Source organism: Girardinichthys multiradiatus, chromosome 8, assembly GCF_021462225.1.
Source record: "Girardinichthys multiradiatus isolate DD_20200921_A chromosome 8, DD_fGirMul_XY1, whole genome shotgun sequence".
NCBI lineage: Eukaryota > Metazoa > Chordata > Actinopteri > Cyprinodontiformes > Goodeidae > Girardinichthys > Girardinichthys multiradiatus.
Window position 1 is genome coordinate 7682813 of NC_061801.1, and position 17400 is coordinate 7700212.

General features: G+C 41.0%; 1 protein-coding gene across 3 annotated transcripts; it reads right to left on the bottom strand.

Moving 5' to 3' along the window:
* Positions 1 to 1905: 1905 nt before the first annotated feature.
* On the bottom strand, positions 1906 to 16982 carry marveld2a (MARVEL domain containing 2a). 3 transcript variants are annotated; one of them, XM_047372195.1, is made up of 9 exons: positions 16891 to 16982; positions 12651 to 12697; positions 8488 to 9459; positions 7310 to 7530; positions 6689 to 6724; positions 6430 to 6593; positions 5397 to 5568; positions 3970 to 4020; positions 1906 to 2324 (listed from the first exon to the last, which is right to left on the bottom strand). In XM_047372195.1, the coding sequence occupies exons 3-9, from the start codon at positions 9440 to 9442 to the stop codon at positions 2205 to 2207; spliced, it is 1719 nt and encodes a 572-aa protein (XP_047228151.1). In that variant the 5' UTR covers positions 9443 to 9459; positions 12651 to 12697; positions 16891 to 16982; the 3' UTR covers positions 1906 to 2204. The 3 variants fall into 3 exon arrangements, with proteins under 3 accessions (XP_047228151.1, XP_047228153.1, XP_047228154.1); XM_047372197.1 differs by having other exon boundaries at positions 12618 to 12697; positions 16891 to 16976; XM_047372198.1 differs by having other exon boundaries at positions 16843 to 16902.
* Between the last annotated feature and the right edge of the window lie 418 nt (positions 16983 to 17400).

Sequence of the window (17400 nt, forward strand, 5' to 3'; positions counted from 1 at the left end):
AGCAGCACTATAGCGCTAAGATGACGGACCAAGAGCATATATTAACGACATTAAGACATATATAAAGCAATAAACTATGGTACAAAGCTAAGTAATGTTAAAAAGTTTATATATGTCTTAATGTCGTTAATATATGCTCTTGGTCCGTCATCTTGGCGCTAGTGCTGCTGGTTCTTCTTCTACCCATTACCCTTTTCAGTCATCCAAGACCTAACTCTGTGCTCCACTAACCAGCCTGAGATCACGTGACCTGGTGTCACGTGATGTACGAGTGCTGTAGATTGTATTCTCATAGAAAAGAAATCGTATTCACAAACGGTTATAGTATATTGTATTAATAAAGAATAAACCACAACTGTAAACTTGAACTTTGTGTTTGTAATTTCTTGAAGCTATAACATTTTATTTTGTATTCTTATAGAGAAAATATACAATACCTCTTTTGGATTTTACTTATGCATAACTATTGACTAATATGCACACATTTCCCTCTTTACATACACATTGTTTTTGACAGCGTTCTTACCCCATAAAATCGCCCTGACCAGTGACTGACCAGCTGGAAACTCTGATCCTTTCACCCAAGGGCTGACATCATCATCATCTTTGGTGTGGATGTTATGTCGAATAAGCTTCGGAGTGAGCTTTTTCAGTATGAGGTGTTAAAAATGAACCCAGGAGGAGGACGGAGAAAGAAGCAATTTAAAAGGAAACTGTATTTCCTTTACGTGTCTTTTGTGTCATTTAGGCTGCAAGAGAGAGCGGGAACTTTGGCACATAACAGGAAGGCTGAAAATATCACAGTGAGCCATCAGCCTGAATCTGTCATGGGACATGCTGAATTTGGAAACATTGGGAGCTTTTTGCGAATGCTAAGGTGGGAGAGGATCTACATTCTCTACAGCAGTGGTGTCCAAACTATTTGCAATGGGGGACAACATCATCAATTTAAAAGTACTCAAGGGCCATTATTTATTTTTAAAAACACAATTTTATAGTGAATTCTTTATCTGCCCAGGAATAAATTAAACCTGTGATATTTTAATGAAACATAAAAGAACAAATATTGGAGGTTGGAAAAAAGGGTCTCGGACACTTACCTAACGGGTCGAATGTTTTCTACTTTGTTGGTCTAGAAAATGTTTTTAGTCTATTCCTAGTTACAAAATTGAGAACTTTCAATGAAAACCCTTGATGCACCGAGCCAAATGCGAAGAATGGGTGTGGCCAAGTCTGTTTTGAGTAGAAATCACTGGATGTTTATGGCCCTACTTCTCCGATGTTAAAATGAAAGCAATAAACGTGGTTAATAAAAGAAAACCACTTTTGTGTCGTACCTATATTCTCCTTTTATGAAGTTCTAAAATGTCATCCTAAAAATAAAGAAAAAAGGAAACAAAAGAAAATCCTAAAAAAATGACATCAGCATCAGCTCCATTTGCTGAAGGGCCATATTAAAGGCTTCTGCTCAGTTATAATTGTATGGTAGCTGATAGTAGAGGATGTACACAAAGGTTTACAGGTTGATTATGTTTACCAACTCCATAATCATTCGACTTTGTTTGAAAACATCAGAAAAACGTACAGCATTGTGATGTCACTACTTTTCCCAGTATAATTCATGAGCGTTTACCGTTGAAAGTCCAGCAAAAATGTATTTTGAATGTTATCAAGTCAAAATCTGCCCCTAAATTCTCAATAGGCCTATCACTCCTAATGTTCTGGGTGTTATCAGACACTGGTGCCAGACGCAGGCGAGTCTTACATCAGTTCAGAGTACAGAGACACAGCACACACTGCTGAGTAACACATATGGTGTGTGAGGTTATTCAGCATCTGTGCAGAACTACAGTGGGAATTAGTAAATGAGTTGAGTCTGTAGAAATGAACAGCTCTGAGCAGTGCTGATATGGAGATTTTGTTTACTACTATATGCAATGCAGCCATGCCGACCAGCTGCCTACACGCATGAAAACAAATCTGATCGTCTTCAGAAATCATCATACATGTTTGCCCTTCTAATTTCCTACTTGTGAGCTTTGAAAAATGCTTACAGACGTCCTAAAAGACAACAGATGAAAAAAACTCAGTAGCTGGTAAACCCCTTTTCAGTTCTAATTAGGCTTCGTTTGCCACATTAGTGCCATTTTTCACCACTAGTGGTGTTCTGCTAGGAAGGAGCAGCTCCGTATTCATGCCAAGCTTTAGCTGTATCCGTCGTTCCACTCTATGACTTTGTCATATTCCTGTATCCTCTGTTTGATGTGCGACAGTTTGCTCTTCAGATACTCACATCGCTCCTTCTTCTCCAGGAAAGCCGGGTCCTGGGGTGGTGCAACAGAAACATGAGTTAGTGGCAGACTGAGCTCCATTTTCCTCCTTACTTCTTCCTTCTGAAACTTGCAACCTTGTTCTGTGTGAGGATCAGAACCTGATACAGCAGGTCCTAATCCACAGAGCTGCACATAATTGTTGTTCAGTTTCAATACATGTAGGAATCCACATTGTTGTCCTTCTTTCATTTCAGATCATAACTCTGCTAAAGACTGCAACCTGGAGATGATGTTGGTCACTGTGTAAAGCTACAAAACTAGAATTTCTGGGGTTCTTCCTATATCTGCTGAGCTGCTACCTCTGTTCCGTTTCACTCATTTTTTTTCCTGGTGTTTAAAATTACACGGGGAAACAAATAATACACTAGGGTCCACAATATTTAATATGTGTGATTTAAACCATCATCACAAAACCTTGGTGTTTGTCTAATGCCAGTAACAGAAACAGTTAATGCTGTGGAGCCATGTGCAGCAGCTGAAGTCTGTAATGCTGCTCCATACGAGGCAAGTGTATCATGCATAGAAAACCCCATCAACAGACACACTCCTTTTAACCTGAAATGGGAACATAAATATGGCTGGCGCTTAAACGTGCGACAGGAAGAGAAACATTCTTTAACAATTTCTGCTGTTAATGAACTGAAAATGTGATTATAATAGAAAAGGTCATTTATTTTTGTAATTGCATTCTAAATATGGTAGAATTTATTCCACACTATTTAATTATAATAATAGCTCAGAGCTAAAGAAACCCCCACCAAAAAACACATTCTCTCAGAAAATGGAAATATTAATGCACATAAGCTCAATAAAATAATTTTTAAATACAGAAATGTTAAGGTCTACATTAAGCTTTCTCAAAGTCCAGACTTCAGTCTGGATCCAGGCCAAACGGCACAGAATAGAACATTTTTAAATGTGGAATATTGTCTTACAAATATCTTCCATTCCTAAAGCAGAAAGAAACCCTGGGCGTAAGCAGCTCACTGAAAGCAGGCAGAGCCATTTTCCACACCAAGTTATTATGTGTTCAGTCTCTTTTTCTAGCAGCATGAGACGTTTTTAAACTTTCTCAAGTGAAAAATACAATATTTCTTATTAAATGAAAGCACTTGTTACACTTTACAGTGACTTAGTGTCAGAAAGCCAGCTTTGGTAAAGTGCCATTTGTTTAGTTAGCAAGTTGTTAGGAAATGTAATGAAATGGATTTGCTAATCACTAGTTGTTCTGGACCTTTGACCCTATCCAGTCATTTGATTTGGACCTTTGAACATAAAGTTCCAGAACCTCTGGTATAGGGGTTTCTTTTGCTTTCTGCAAAAACCTACATCTTTCAGGTTACCAGCTGCTTCTGTATTAACATTTCTGATTGGTTATTGCACAGTGTGATATTTCTATTGTCTGTGAAAGGGAATATCAGGTTTTCATTGGCTGTAAGCCTTAACCATGAAAACAAAAATAAACTATAATGCAACGGATCTACAAAATGGAAGTTTTCACTTTTTGAACTACAGATAAAGTTTACATGGGTGATGTTGTGACAGCAACAACCATCCTAACACTACAGGGTAAGAACAAACATATAGTTTAAACATTAAACACTAAAGATGTTTGTGAGAAAAACAGAGAGCTCACATTTTTTTTCTTCTGATACTCCTGCATGATTCTGTTGATGCGATCCACCTCCTACAAACACAAAGGAAGTATTTAACGTAGGTGGACTCATGATGGAGTGAAACTCAGTATGAAAATCAGATGCAGTGAGACGGTACAAACAGCTGCCTGAATGGAGCTGATAAGGAATCTGAGGGTGGAGAGGAATGGGAAGAGGAAATAGAAACAGAGGAAGTGACGGGACAGAGTAATGAGGCACATTTTGACAATGCAGACAATGTGAGGAATTTTTCTGTACAAGCAGAGATCCTTTTCTGCTCCCTGTCTCTAATTCATGCACACAATACAGTTAGAGTGAAGCTGTTCAACAAGGCTCACCAACACTGGATTAGATAGATCCTTCCAATTCCCACTATTTACTCCTACAATCTTGTGAGAAGGTATTTGTCTCCTAAGAGATTTCTTGTTTTTCCCTTTTTTGTGACGCTCTACATCATTCAGGTCATCAATAATGTTAATATCAGACAAATATAACCTGAATAAAAACAGAACGCAGTTCTCAAATGATGATTTCATGTACTAAAGGAAAAGTGATAACTAGCAATAACGTTTTTACATCAATGTGGAGAATTGTTGTAATTCAGCCATAAAGGTGGGTTTGACCTCTTTAAAGTCTGGCCACAACGTTCTAAACCTGATTTAAGTCTGGTTTTGGAGAAGAAAAAAAAAAGTCCAGACTAGTGGTAGGCCACCCCAAACAATTGTTTCGTTTTTTTCAGCCGTTCAACCCTGGACCTGCTGGTTAGCCTCAGATCATGTCCTCCTCCATAGCTCCGGTGTGCTTGAGCCTGAGGTCACAAACTGACATCTGGATTTTCTACTGGAGAGCAGAACAAATGGTTCTATTAACTACAACAAGTTGTACAGGTCCTGAAGCAACAAAGCAGTCTTGGACCAACCTTAGATCAAGTCTTGAGGATTGTCAAGGTGTTCATTTGCCGATGTAAGTCGGGTCTTTGTGTTGTTTTTGCTCAGTGTTGGTTTTGTTCTTTGGATGCCATGTTTAGGGATTTTACTTTGTTGTCATAGTTGGTGTATGCGGCAGGCTTAAGTGGCATATGGGTACTACCACCAGTTAACAGGGATTCCTGTTAGAGCGGCACCATGACATAATGCAATACACAGTTCTTATCATACCTCTCTTGGTAAGCATAGTAGATGACATATCCTTGAGAGAGGTCTTCAATCTATCTGGTTCAGGAATATCTAACCAAAAACAGAGGAACTGCCTCCAATAGAAACAAGAACTGTGAAAAGGTCAACATGCAGCTATTGGTTTGTGCAACCTCTTCCTGCATAGTTTGTGTTGTTGTGGAAAAGCTCTTGTTTTAATCACAGAATAAATAATAACAGTTGGAGAAGTGTAAGGATGGTGTATGATCAATCACCGTTTGGGTGGTGGGTTGCTGAGGCAGGCTGCGCATCATGGCGTCCATCTCATCAAACTTCTTCACTGTGACCTGCACGTCCGCGTGGAGCTCTTTGTACTCTGCGTACTGGTCGTTGAACACGGCTCGGTACTGGTCCCGGCCTTCATCAGACCGGATCGGTGGGTACTTCCTGCAAATAACAAAACATCAAATGGCAACTGTTTTCCTAATCCCTCTTCTTGTATGGGGGGGTAGCTTATCTGAGAAATGTGCCTACATGTAGCGAAACTCTTCATCATTCATTTCAAGTAATGTGGTAGAACAGAAAACATAATTCTTGTTCGGTGGTCCAGTTCTGATGCCAACGTGCCCATCGTTGGCATGTTTAGCGATGGACAGAGGTCAGCATGAACACCCTGGCTGCTCTACAGCTATGCAGCTAAAATATGCAATAAACTGAGATGTATATTCTGACACCTTCCTCTCTGAACCTGCATCAACGTCTTCAGCAAGTTGAGCTACAATAGCTCGCCTGTTGGATGAGACCACATGGGCCGGCCTTTTGGCCTCCTTGTGTAACAATGAACCCTGACCCATCCTTGTTCCCTCCTTGTACAATGTCTGACAGATATCGACCATTGCGGGCCAGGAATACCCCATCAGAGCTGCTATTTGAGAAATGTTCTGACCCGATCCTATCACCCTAACAATTTGGCTCTCATCAAACTCACTAAAATCTTTATGTTACACTGTTTTTCCTGCTTCTAACACCTATTCTATAACAGTGTCATTATCAAGATAAAACCAGTGTTATTTACAACATCTGCCATTATGTTATGCCTTATTACATTGCATTCGTACGCTACTGTACTCTATAGTTACCATCAGCATCAAGTGTAAAAGCCTTTTGGCTAATGTTTTGTCTGATGTCACCACCAGCCCAGCCAGAACTTATAAAATAAGGTAAAGATGAATACACAGCAACAACAAGTAGCTGATGTTCATAACAAAATCAGTGTTTTTTCTCTTTTGTATTTATGGCAGTACTTACGCAATATAATCCGGCACAATGATAGGCTTTGGGATATGTCCCGATGGTATTGCTCCTTGCATAACCTTTGGAGGAAGTGCTTTCGGCGCAGCTTGGATGGGAACGACTGAGGAGCCTTGGACTTGCTCTGACAATCTGGGAGCTGGAGCAGAATCTGGAACCCTCTGGAGAGATAATGGCAACAAAAGAACTGATTATAAAATGCGTTATGTTTTTATACAGCCCAATCGTAGGTTTTAGTTTATAACAGAGTACTTACGAGTGACCGCACGGCGCGCATTTCAGAAGGCTGCATCTGAATGTACAAAACAGGAGAGTAGAATCCCTTCAACGTGAAGTTTTCTTGTAATAAGCAAATATTTTAATTTTCCCCGCAGACCTTCAATACATTTACATACAGGCTTTAAAGCTCAACATTTTGCAAGACCCTATAGAAACACTAGTAAATACTGATACCAGTAGTGAAGCAAATATTGGTAAGGAGAACCACTGCAACAAAAAGGTCTGGACAAAAGACTGTTATTTGCTCATAGCAATTCTACCATTAGTAGTTTTAATAGGAAATTAGCCCTTATATGTTCACTTTTATTAAGAATAAAAGTCTGATTCAATCATAAATTTTGTAGAATTCCTGGAGGCTGTTTTCAGACGCCGTTTTCTTTTGCTCACCTGTTACTAAGACCACACCTACGCATCTATTTGCAAATTTGTGGTTAGTTCTTTCCTAACGTCACCTTTATGGAAACATGTTTGCAACAAAGGAGCAGATCTTGTTGTCATCATCTTTTACTCTGAACTGGAACAACTCAGTAAATTCCAGGAATCTCAGGATCCAGCCCAGCTAAAAGAACAAAACAAACACATCTGGCTGAGCACTCACCTCCTGGCCGTACTTCTCCTGGTACCTGCGGGCGGCCTCATGCCTCCACAGCTTGAGACAAACAATGGCCCCAATCAGGTACGTGGTCATAGTGACAAACAGGAAGATGATGGCTGCGGTCTGGCCGGCCTCTGTCCTGCAGAAGGCTCCATTGATACCGTTGTTGAAGACCGGGTAGTAGCAGAGCCCTCCACGAATAGTGTCCCTGACATAGATGATGCCTGGTAAAGAAAACACAGTCAATGTGTTATCATGAGATAAACTGGGGAAATTTAAAGGGGCAGGTCCTCTAAATGTTAACACCTTTATCAACTCTGCAGATCTGGGACCATTAGTCCATCTTTAGAACAGTCCGACCTGAACTCTTATACTTCAGTACAAACGTGAAGCGCTTTGATTTTTCCTGAATGGTTGTAAAGCCTTGTCGTTATTTTCAGATTAAGTGTGAGGCCATAATAATGTAAACAATGCGTCATAACTAAAGAAGCCGATGACAGATTTTTTTTTAAGACGTTGATTTACAAAATACAGAAACAAAAATAAAATTTTACGTCTTATTTGGCATTTTTAAACTAGATAATCAGGTTCTTTCTTTTCTTAATTTTGTTGGGAATCCCAATATCACAATTTTGGGCAATTGTTTTAAATTCAAGCTAATAACAAGAGGTCAATAGGAGTAAAATATTTGTTAATTTTAAAAATGTAGAGTTTCTATTTACCTAAATGACTAATTTAAGGAGACTCCATAATTCCATAGGTTTTCCCTGACTGTACGGAAATATCTCCTGCTGTTGTGTGCCTTCCACATCAGAAAATAATCTGGCATATTAAAAACCACAAAAAGATGCAGATGAAAACAAGACTGCTAGGTTTGGCTTGTGGATCACAAAGGATTTTCTATTAATGAATATCAGAAGAAGCAAAAAGGGGATTGTAGTAGAAAGATAAATTTGCTCTTAAAAAAGGAACTTTCAGATTAAAATGATACATTGTATTTCTATTTTTATTTGAAACAAGAAGTCAATAAGTTAAAAGTTACTTTAATTATGTCAACAGTAAAGCTGATTAAAAGTGCTGACTGATATCTAACGGTACGTTCCAACATTGACTAGCTGGTCCTGATGATGGAGTCTGCCTTAAGAAAAGCACTCTGGACATGTTGGTCAAGCATCCCTTACCTGCTGCCATGTACAGCACTGCCAGAGCCAGGTTTAAGACAAACTCAGTCAGGGGCCACCAGTTAGAGTCCAGCAGGATGGTGCGGTAGTACATGGTCATCCCCAGTACCAGCAGGATCACAGTCACCAACCAGGCCAGTCCCGCCACCACCAACACAAATGGGGTCTTGGGTCCAGTGTAGTACATTCCACCCAATCCAGCACCATTATAACCTCCTCCATATGTTCCTCCAGGAGAAGAGTACCCAAACATGTTGAACCACTCATTGTCTTTGTGAATGTAAGCGCAGACGCAGGCGAACACAGCTGCTCCCAGTAGCAGCTCCACGCATCCCAGAATCCTCAGTAGCCCCGCCCACGACTTCATGTAGCCATAGCGCTGGTGGTACTCCTCTACCCGCTCGCTGTAGGTCAGGGCTGTGTGGTGTGTATGCCCGGACACAGACCCATGGGCGTCCTGTACGTCTAAAAGCTCCTTGCGGGAGTTGTAGCTGCCACCGGAGCCACCGTAAGGATCCCGGTATGACCCAGGAAGAGAGGGGGAGTGTGGGGGAGAACAACGCACCCCGTCAGAGGTGCTGTTGTTGTTGTTGGAAGAGGATTCAGGCATGGACCAGGCCTTCTTGCTGCTGCGGTTGCTTCCTCTAAAGAAGTTTTTCCAGGAGTCAGGGATGAACCGGTGGACGGGCTTGATGTCGATGGCAGGGTCCGGTTCTGGGCCGGCGTCTTCCTCACTGCCGCTACGATCAAACTCTCGACCAACAGGTGGCTGTTCTGGCAGAGGCGGAGGAGGAAGTGGGTCCGCGCTCTTTGCCAGATGAGGGGCTTTCTGCTCCCTTAGGGGGTGCAGGTCGTAGGACTCTGAGTGGGGTAAGAACTCTTGTGCAACCTCGTCATACTGGGGCGCCTGGCGGACACGCTCAGTGCGTCCATGAAAGCCTCCTCCATAGGACATGAGGATGGTGATGGTCCCTGAAAACACACAGACAAGTTAGCGAAATAATTGTCCAGGAATTGTTTTTGTTATTAGGAAAAAAATACACATTTACAATATTTCACAAGAGTACACTCCTCACACTATTGTAAATATTTTATCATACCGTTTCATGAGATAACACCGAAGATATGACACTTTGACACAATGTAGTCAGTCACTAGTATAACAGTGTAAATTTGCTGTTCCTTCAAGATAACTCGAACACAGCCATTAATGTCTAAACCACTGGCAACAAAAGTAAGTACACCCCTAAGTGAAAATGTCCAAATTGTGTCCAATTAGCCATTTTTCCTGCCTGGAGTCATGTGACTCGCTAATGTTACAAGGTCTCAGGTATGAATGGTGAGCAGGTGTGTTAAGTTTGGTCTCTCATACTGGTCACTGGAAGTTCAACATGGCACCTCATGGCAAAGAACTCTCTGAGGATCTGAAATAAAGAATTGTTGCTCTACATAAAGATGGCCTAGGCTATAAGAAGATTGCCAAGACCCTGAAACTGAGCTGCAGCACGGTGGCCAAGACCATACAGTGGTTTAACAGGACAGGTTCCACTCAGAACAGGCCTCGCCATGGTCGACCAAAGAAGTTCAGTGCATGTTCTCAGCTTGTCTCTTTAAAAACAGATGTATGAGTGCAGTCAGCATTGCTGCAGAGGTTTCAAAGGTGGAGGGTCTGCCTGACGGTGCTCAGACCATACGCCGGACCTTGCATCAAAATGATCTGCATGTGTGTCGTCCCTGAAGGAAGCCTCTTTTAAAGATGACAGGCAAGAAGGCCTGCAAATAGTTTGCTGAAGAGGGTGGAGGACCGCAAGGTCTATAACATCCACCATCTCCATGATGTCGTCATGGAGGACTGGAAGATGATTCCAGTGGCAACCTGTGAAGTTCTAGTGAACTCCATGGCCAAGAGAGTTAAGGCAGTGCTGGAAAATAATGGTGACCACACAAAGTATTGACACTTGGACATTTTCACGTTTGTTGCCAGTGGTTTAGACATTAATAGCTGTGTGTTGACTGATTGAGGGGACAGAACAGATTTACACTCTTATACAGGCTGTACACTGACTACTTTACATTGGATCACAGTATCATATCTTTAGTGTTGTCCCATGAAAAGATGTTATAAAATATTTCTAAATAGGGTGTACAGACTTTTGTGAGATCCTGTATGTATACACTGCTCAGGAAAATCCAAACAGGAAACTGTCAGAACCAAGCCTCTTCTTGTTACAGTGAGTATTCTCCAGCTACTGTCCAGTGTGACCTGTGATCTAACTGAACACAGGTAACTGATTTTAACACGATGCAAAGTACTACAGACACAAAGGTGTTTTAATTCCTTCTTAGTTGTTATTTTTACATACTTTATGGGATTTTGGATTAAAGGTACTGGTTTAAATGTTATGAGTGTCTTTATTTAGGTTTTAGTTTGTTTTATTGTATGTCACTGTCAGTTTCAGTATGTTCTCATTCATACAATTCATTTTTGGACATTTGTCTCACTGTCTTTTTTGTCTTAATGTACAGACGTTGAAAAATCAGTTTGGCACCTCTGGTAAAGATGTTTAAAAAGCCTTAGAATAAGTAATTATGTATTGTCTAACTTTAACCGATGGATTGTTTTGTTTTTTTTTAAATCTAACCTCTAGTTTGAGTCCATGAAATTTAAAAGGAGAGAAAAATTCCAGGTTAAGAAATAATTTTTATTAAGAAAATCACCGGTGGCACAATTATTGGCACCCCTTTTGTCAATACTTAGTCGACAACACTTGGTCTTCTATAACATTTGATAAGCTTAGGGAATACAGAGAGGAAAATCTGACCGCTCTTTGCACAAGAGGCCTCTGATGGTCTTGTCTCAAGCTCCAAACACATTTTCCATAGGATTTAGGTCTGGGGTTTGAGACGGTCATGGCAGAAGGTTTATTTCTCTGATGATTTGAAAATTTGTTTTAGATCATTATCCTGCTGAAAGACCCAGAGACAACCCATTTCAGTCTCCCGGAAGATTCCGCCACATTCCTATTTAAAATCTTCGGGTATTTCAATGAGTTCACAATGTCATGTCTTCTCCCAGGACCTTTGGAAAAGAAACAGCCTCACACATCCAACACTATACTGTGGGCATTAGATCCTTTCCACATATTGATCCTTTATTTCACAACCCTTCCTAGAGTGTTTGCTGATTCAAAGCCCAACCTTAGTCTTATCTGACAACATTCCTACTTAAAGTCCCAGGAGAGTTGCGCAAACTCCATATGTTTAAATTTGTAGTGGTTGCACAGAAAAATGCTTTTTTCTGGCATTCCTCCCAAACAGTTGCTTGGCACGTGTCTAATGTTTTTAATGGGGCCTTGTTGACCCCATTTGCTGGTATGAGTCTCTATCCTTATTTTTTCTTGCAAGCTCTTGGCAGTTCTAAATCTTTTTGACTAAGTTTCCTGTTCAAGCTACTTCTCTCCAGTTGGATCCATGTAATCATCAATGAATACTATTTAAATTTTACAATGTAATTGAATGCAATTATTGCATATTGTTTAGCTGTACAGTTAGACTTTTAACTTGTAATGGGTCTAGTAAAGAATCTTTTTTAGATCTTTTTTCTAAGCACAGCTTGTTTTTGTGAAGCCCTGGCAGTCTGCAGTGACACACATTCATAGTTAAAAAGACTGATTGTCATCACAAGAAAGTCCATGTCGCTTATCCTAATTAGTCTATTTAGCTATTATATTACCATCCTAAAAGATTTAACAATTTAAAATAATATTACAACAGGAAATCCAAATAAGTCGGAAGTATAAGAGGAAGAAACCCCAGAATGAAGACTAAATACCGATCATAATCCAACAGTTAACATGAAGTAATCAACACAGCTACAGAAAACACCCTTTAGCCAAAGCCCTCATGAGTGAAGATGTTATCCTTCCATGCAAGCTGGGACAAGAATGCATTTTTGTGCTGCAACCAAATAAAAAAATGAATTCCCATGCTGCTGTTGGAATTGCTCTATATCATTTCCAGGAATACTCCACTTACCACTGGCTGCTGGACACAGCACAAAAATACATTCTTTACAACCAACCAGATGATTCCTAGTATGGAGAGGGTAAGAAAAAAATGTGCATGAATACCTCTTTCACATGCAGTCACTCAACACGACTTACATTGGCTTGCAGGTCAGAATGCAAACCTTGTATGAACGCAGAATCACCTGTAGAGACAAACAAACATATAGAGAGAAGACATCAACACCAGCGCTGCAATGCTGTGAATGCTGAATGAACACGGCCCTATGATGCTCTGCATCGACTCTCCAACTACAATGCTTTACAGCAACAACTGTACACTTGGTACGCAACCCAGTTTAGAAACTGTAGCCTGATACAGAGGTGCAACGGGTCAAATTTTCCTTGAAGAAAGTGAGATTTTAATTACCATATAATAATTTCCAATTAGTTTATACTAATATGAATGCTGTCTCCCATCATTAATAAAGAAGATGTGAACACTGTGCACGATCCAGGGTCATGAAACATCTGGAGCAGCCAGTGGCTCAGAAACTGGTTTTTACAACATTAGTTTTCAAACAAGGTCACATGTCTGTTGCCTCTTCCTACCCATCCCCCGAAAACAGGGCAGGGGGTGTACTTTTTATTTTCATTGCTCTACCTTCCCTTAGGTAAACATAGACATGTGTGGTATCCTCTGAAACGTCAGACTCTTGGCTCAAAACTGGACAATAATAGTTTAAAACAACAATCTGGTCTGATCAGCCTCGATTTCAGCTGCAGCGTTGAGATGGTCAGAATCTGGCGAGAACAAAATAAAAGCATGGATCCATCCTGCCTTTTAGCAACAGTTCTACTGGTGGTGGTGGTGTAATAATGTGGGGGATGTTTTCTTGGCACACTTTTCCACCCTTAGTACTAACTAATAATCATTTAAACACCACAGCCTATCTGAGGATTGTTGCCGACCATGTCTGTCACTTGTGACCACACTGTACCAGTCTGCAAATCTTTAGCAGCATTGTGACTCTATCATGTCAGCATGGACCAAAACCTCTGAAGTATTTCTGACATCTCGTTCAATTTATGCCATGAAGAACTATAGCTGGAAGAATGGGGTGCAACCTGATACTAACAAGGTGTACCTAATAAAGTGGCCAGCAAATATAAGTTTATTTAGTTATATGTGTTGCTTCACTGTCAGCAAAGTTCTCCAATACCCCTTTTCCACCAATGCGGTTCAGAGCCCGTTCCGGTTCCCGAACGTGATTTTGTACCGGTGGCACATGTTTCCACCAACGAAAAGAGGTTCCAGAGCACGAACTCTGGTTCAACTTGGATTATGGTTGCCGGTTGTATTCCAGATACAAGCTGCAAAGTTCATGACCATAGGTGAGAGTGGGAACGCAAACTGTGCAGATCCTCTTCTTTGGCTCAGCTCTCTCTTCACCAAAAAGTACCGGTGCAACCTGCACACCAATCTGTTGATCTCCCACTCCATTCTTACCCCACTCGTGAACAAGTCCCCAAGATACTGAAACTCCTTCACTTGAGGTAAGGACTCTCCTCCAACCTGGAGAGAAAAGCCACTCTTTTCCAGTCGAGAACAATGGCCTCGTACTCGAAGGAGCTGATCCTCCAAGTATGATCAGCTACTGACCCTTGAAGTCCCGGGTCGCACTTGGCCGCGACCCGGGACAGGGACATGGTTGAATGCCTTCTCCAAGTCCAAAAAGCACATGTGGACCGGTTGGGCAATCTCCCACGAACCCTCGAGCACTTTGTAAAGTGTACAGAGCTGGTCCCGTGTTCCACAACTGGGATGAAAACCACACTGGTGTTCCTAAAGCGGAGGTTCAACTATCGTCCAGACCCTCCTCTCTAGCACCCTAGCATAGGCCCTAATGGGAAGACTGAGAAGTGTGATCCCCATATAGCTGGAACACAGCCTCTGGTCCCTCTTCTTGTGAAGGAGGACCAACCCCCTGGTCTACCAGTTCATGGGTACTGATCGTGCAGCTTTCTGACAACCTTGATGACTGCAGGCTGAAGTAGCTACTAGAAAATTCCTTTGATGAAGCTACTGAAAGGAAAGTTGAAGTCAAACTCTCAAACAGCATTGCTTAAGAGAAAACTGATTTCTTCATTACTTAGTGTTGCAATAATTAATTTTATTTGCCTTGGAAGTTACACATCCCACCAAACCAGTGGCGCTATTCTCTAGACCCTAGTCAGTTTGGTTCGGTACAGCTCTACTCAGTTTTTAGGCTTAGTTAGTAACAGTTACCTGCTACAGTTACTATTATGTGGTGCCGAGCAGTGCTAAAAACACAATGTCAGAAGAGTATTCATCACTAGTCACAGCCCATTTTAACAACTAATACCTTCAACTGTTAAATCATTGTACAGAAGGCTTATTGTGTATATAAAGACTATAGCAAGCTAGCATTAGGTATCATTAGCTAACCCTCACGCAACCTATAGCTTGTACTGCTCCATGGCTTCCTTCTCTCTCCAGTATTTATCCAAGCGACAAGATGAGTATTTCGTCTTCCGCCTGCAACCTTCTCTGTTTCTTATTTCACTTTGTGTCTGACTGTGTGGTGCATTGACTCCAGCTGCAGTCCAATGCCCCTTTTTCACTAGACCCTACTCAAGAGCGGTTTGCTTCGGTTCTACTCGCCTTTTGCAGTAGTAACAGTTCTGTCGAACCGTTACTACTTTCAGTACCTGCTTGCCTGTGGTTGATTAGGGGGTGCCACTGATTGATTAGGGGGAGGCGTCACTAGTCACATCATATTTCAGTAACTAATATTTTCAACTTTAAATCGTTTCACTTAATGCTTATTGTGTATATGAGCAATACTATAGCAAGCTAGGATTAGGCAGGGTTAGCTTACCCTGACACAACCTCTAGCTCGTATCCTTCTGTTTGGTACCGTATGGGCTCCCCTCTCTCTCCTGAACTGAACCACAATGCTTTGGGTCTTGCTGGCCAGAACCTTCTCTGGCTCTCTTCTTTCACTCCGAGTCCGACAACAACAATAAATGGAGCAGCAGTCTAGGCGGCTGTTGTGTTTCTACGAATCACATGACTTTGTACCGTGGGATAGCCTTGCTATTAATGATCCCGCCCTCCATTACAATTGAGTACCATCTCAATTGTAATGAGAAAATGAATTAAACTGTGTTAGATTAGGTACTAATGGAAAAGGGGCATTAGTGAAGCTTCCTCAAACTTTTCAATAGACTTTACTTTACAATACTCTCAAGGTTGCGGTAATCCCTGTAGCTTCTGCGCCTTTTTCTACCACACTTTTTCCTTCCACTCAACTTTCAATAAATTTATTTGGATCAAGCCCTTTATAAGGCAGTTTTTTAGCATTGTTGTTGTTTTTTGTTTACCCAACATGAGGAGACTGTCAGTAGCTGTTTGATGACTGCCATGTCAGCAGTTTTCCCCATGATTGTTTAGGTCACATATGGCCATAACATTTTTGCATTAAAAACTGATTTTTTATTGGTCTTATGAAATAAATTTTTTCTAAATACTGAATTTGGGGTTTTTCATTAGCTGTAAGCCAGAACTACCAACAAAAAACTAAAAAGTTTAACTGTATCGCCCTATGTGAAATTAAGCTAGGAGTATCTATACGAGTTTAGTTTTTTCAATTTGATTACTGAAAGGAACTAACTTTGTATCGATATGTATAATGTATTGTGACGCACGTGTAATTACTACAAATATGTTTGAGGATAAAGTTGTTTAAAAACTCGCTGTATACAATTAAAATGACCATGGCTTTGCTTGAAACTTCCGTTTTTTCCTGTAAAAATAAAAAAAAATTGAAATAATATTTGTAAGAATTGAAGTCCCTCAGTGATAACAGTAAAAAGCAGGAGAATATTTGTTCATATGAATTGCAAGGCTGCCATAACTTTTACTCTTCACAATACAGAATAAAAATAAACCAAAGATGTCTAAAGGAAAATGCACCGCATCACCTTAACAAAGCAGAAAGACCCCAACATGCTTCTGTTTCCAGAATAATCAGAGCCCTGTGTGCAGAGGAGGCCTGTGATAACAAACAGCAACTCTGCAAGAGTAAAAAGTCGACTAAACCTTTTATGAACTCCATGTTTAGTTCATTCCGTATTTAAGGTCTATTTTCTGAAGAAAACGCGCTAAAGTTTAACTCCAGCTAATTGTACAGCTTTTATCCGGGAACAAGGAGTGAACTTAACTCGAAGTGGCCGCGAATTAACGCAGCGTCACATTTCCAGCTGACTTTTTAACTTTTAGAGTCACAAAAACAGGCTCTTTGTTTGTATCCCGCAGCGCGCTCACCTCCGTACCGTCGAAACGCCGTCGGAAAGGAGTGTGGAGGTCGCTTACCTTGTTCTCGTTGCTTCCTTACCCCCTTCTTGTTTCTCCCATTTCTGTAACATTAAACCGCAGGTTTCGCTTGGACTCGACCACGTGACCAGCCCATCCCTTTGACGTCACCGCGCAGAGGAGGAAGTTTACCTGTGGCAGAGGTTCAGCAACACACCCGAGACCCACGTACACACTCACTCCGTGACTCAGCTGTAAATGGGTCCCTGGATCACTCACACATAGACCATATCTGACCTTCTCTCAGAACATTCATCAATATTCCCTCTTCTGTCTGAGAAAACTCACACAATGTGTTAGAACTGACATGTCTGTCTCTATGAGGCTGACTGACTGATTATAAATACAAATGGCGCCGAGGGGAGGTGAAGTCATGGCAAGGAAATGCAGTGAAAGACATGAAAACAATATAAAAAAAAAAGCTGAGTATGGGAACAATATGGTCACAGAAATAGAAAAGGTCTCCACAAAGAAAGCAGAACTTGAAAACAAAAAACTGACATGAAAACT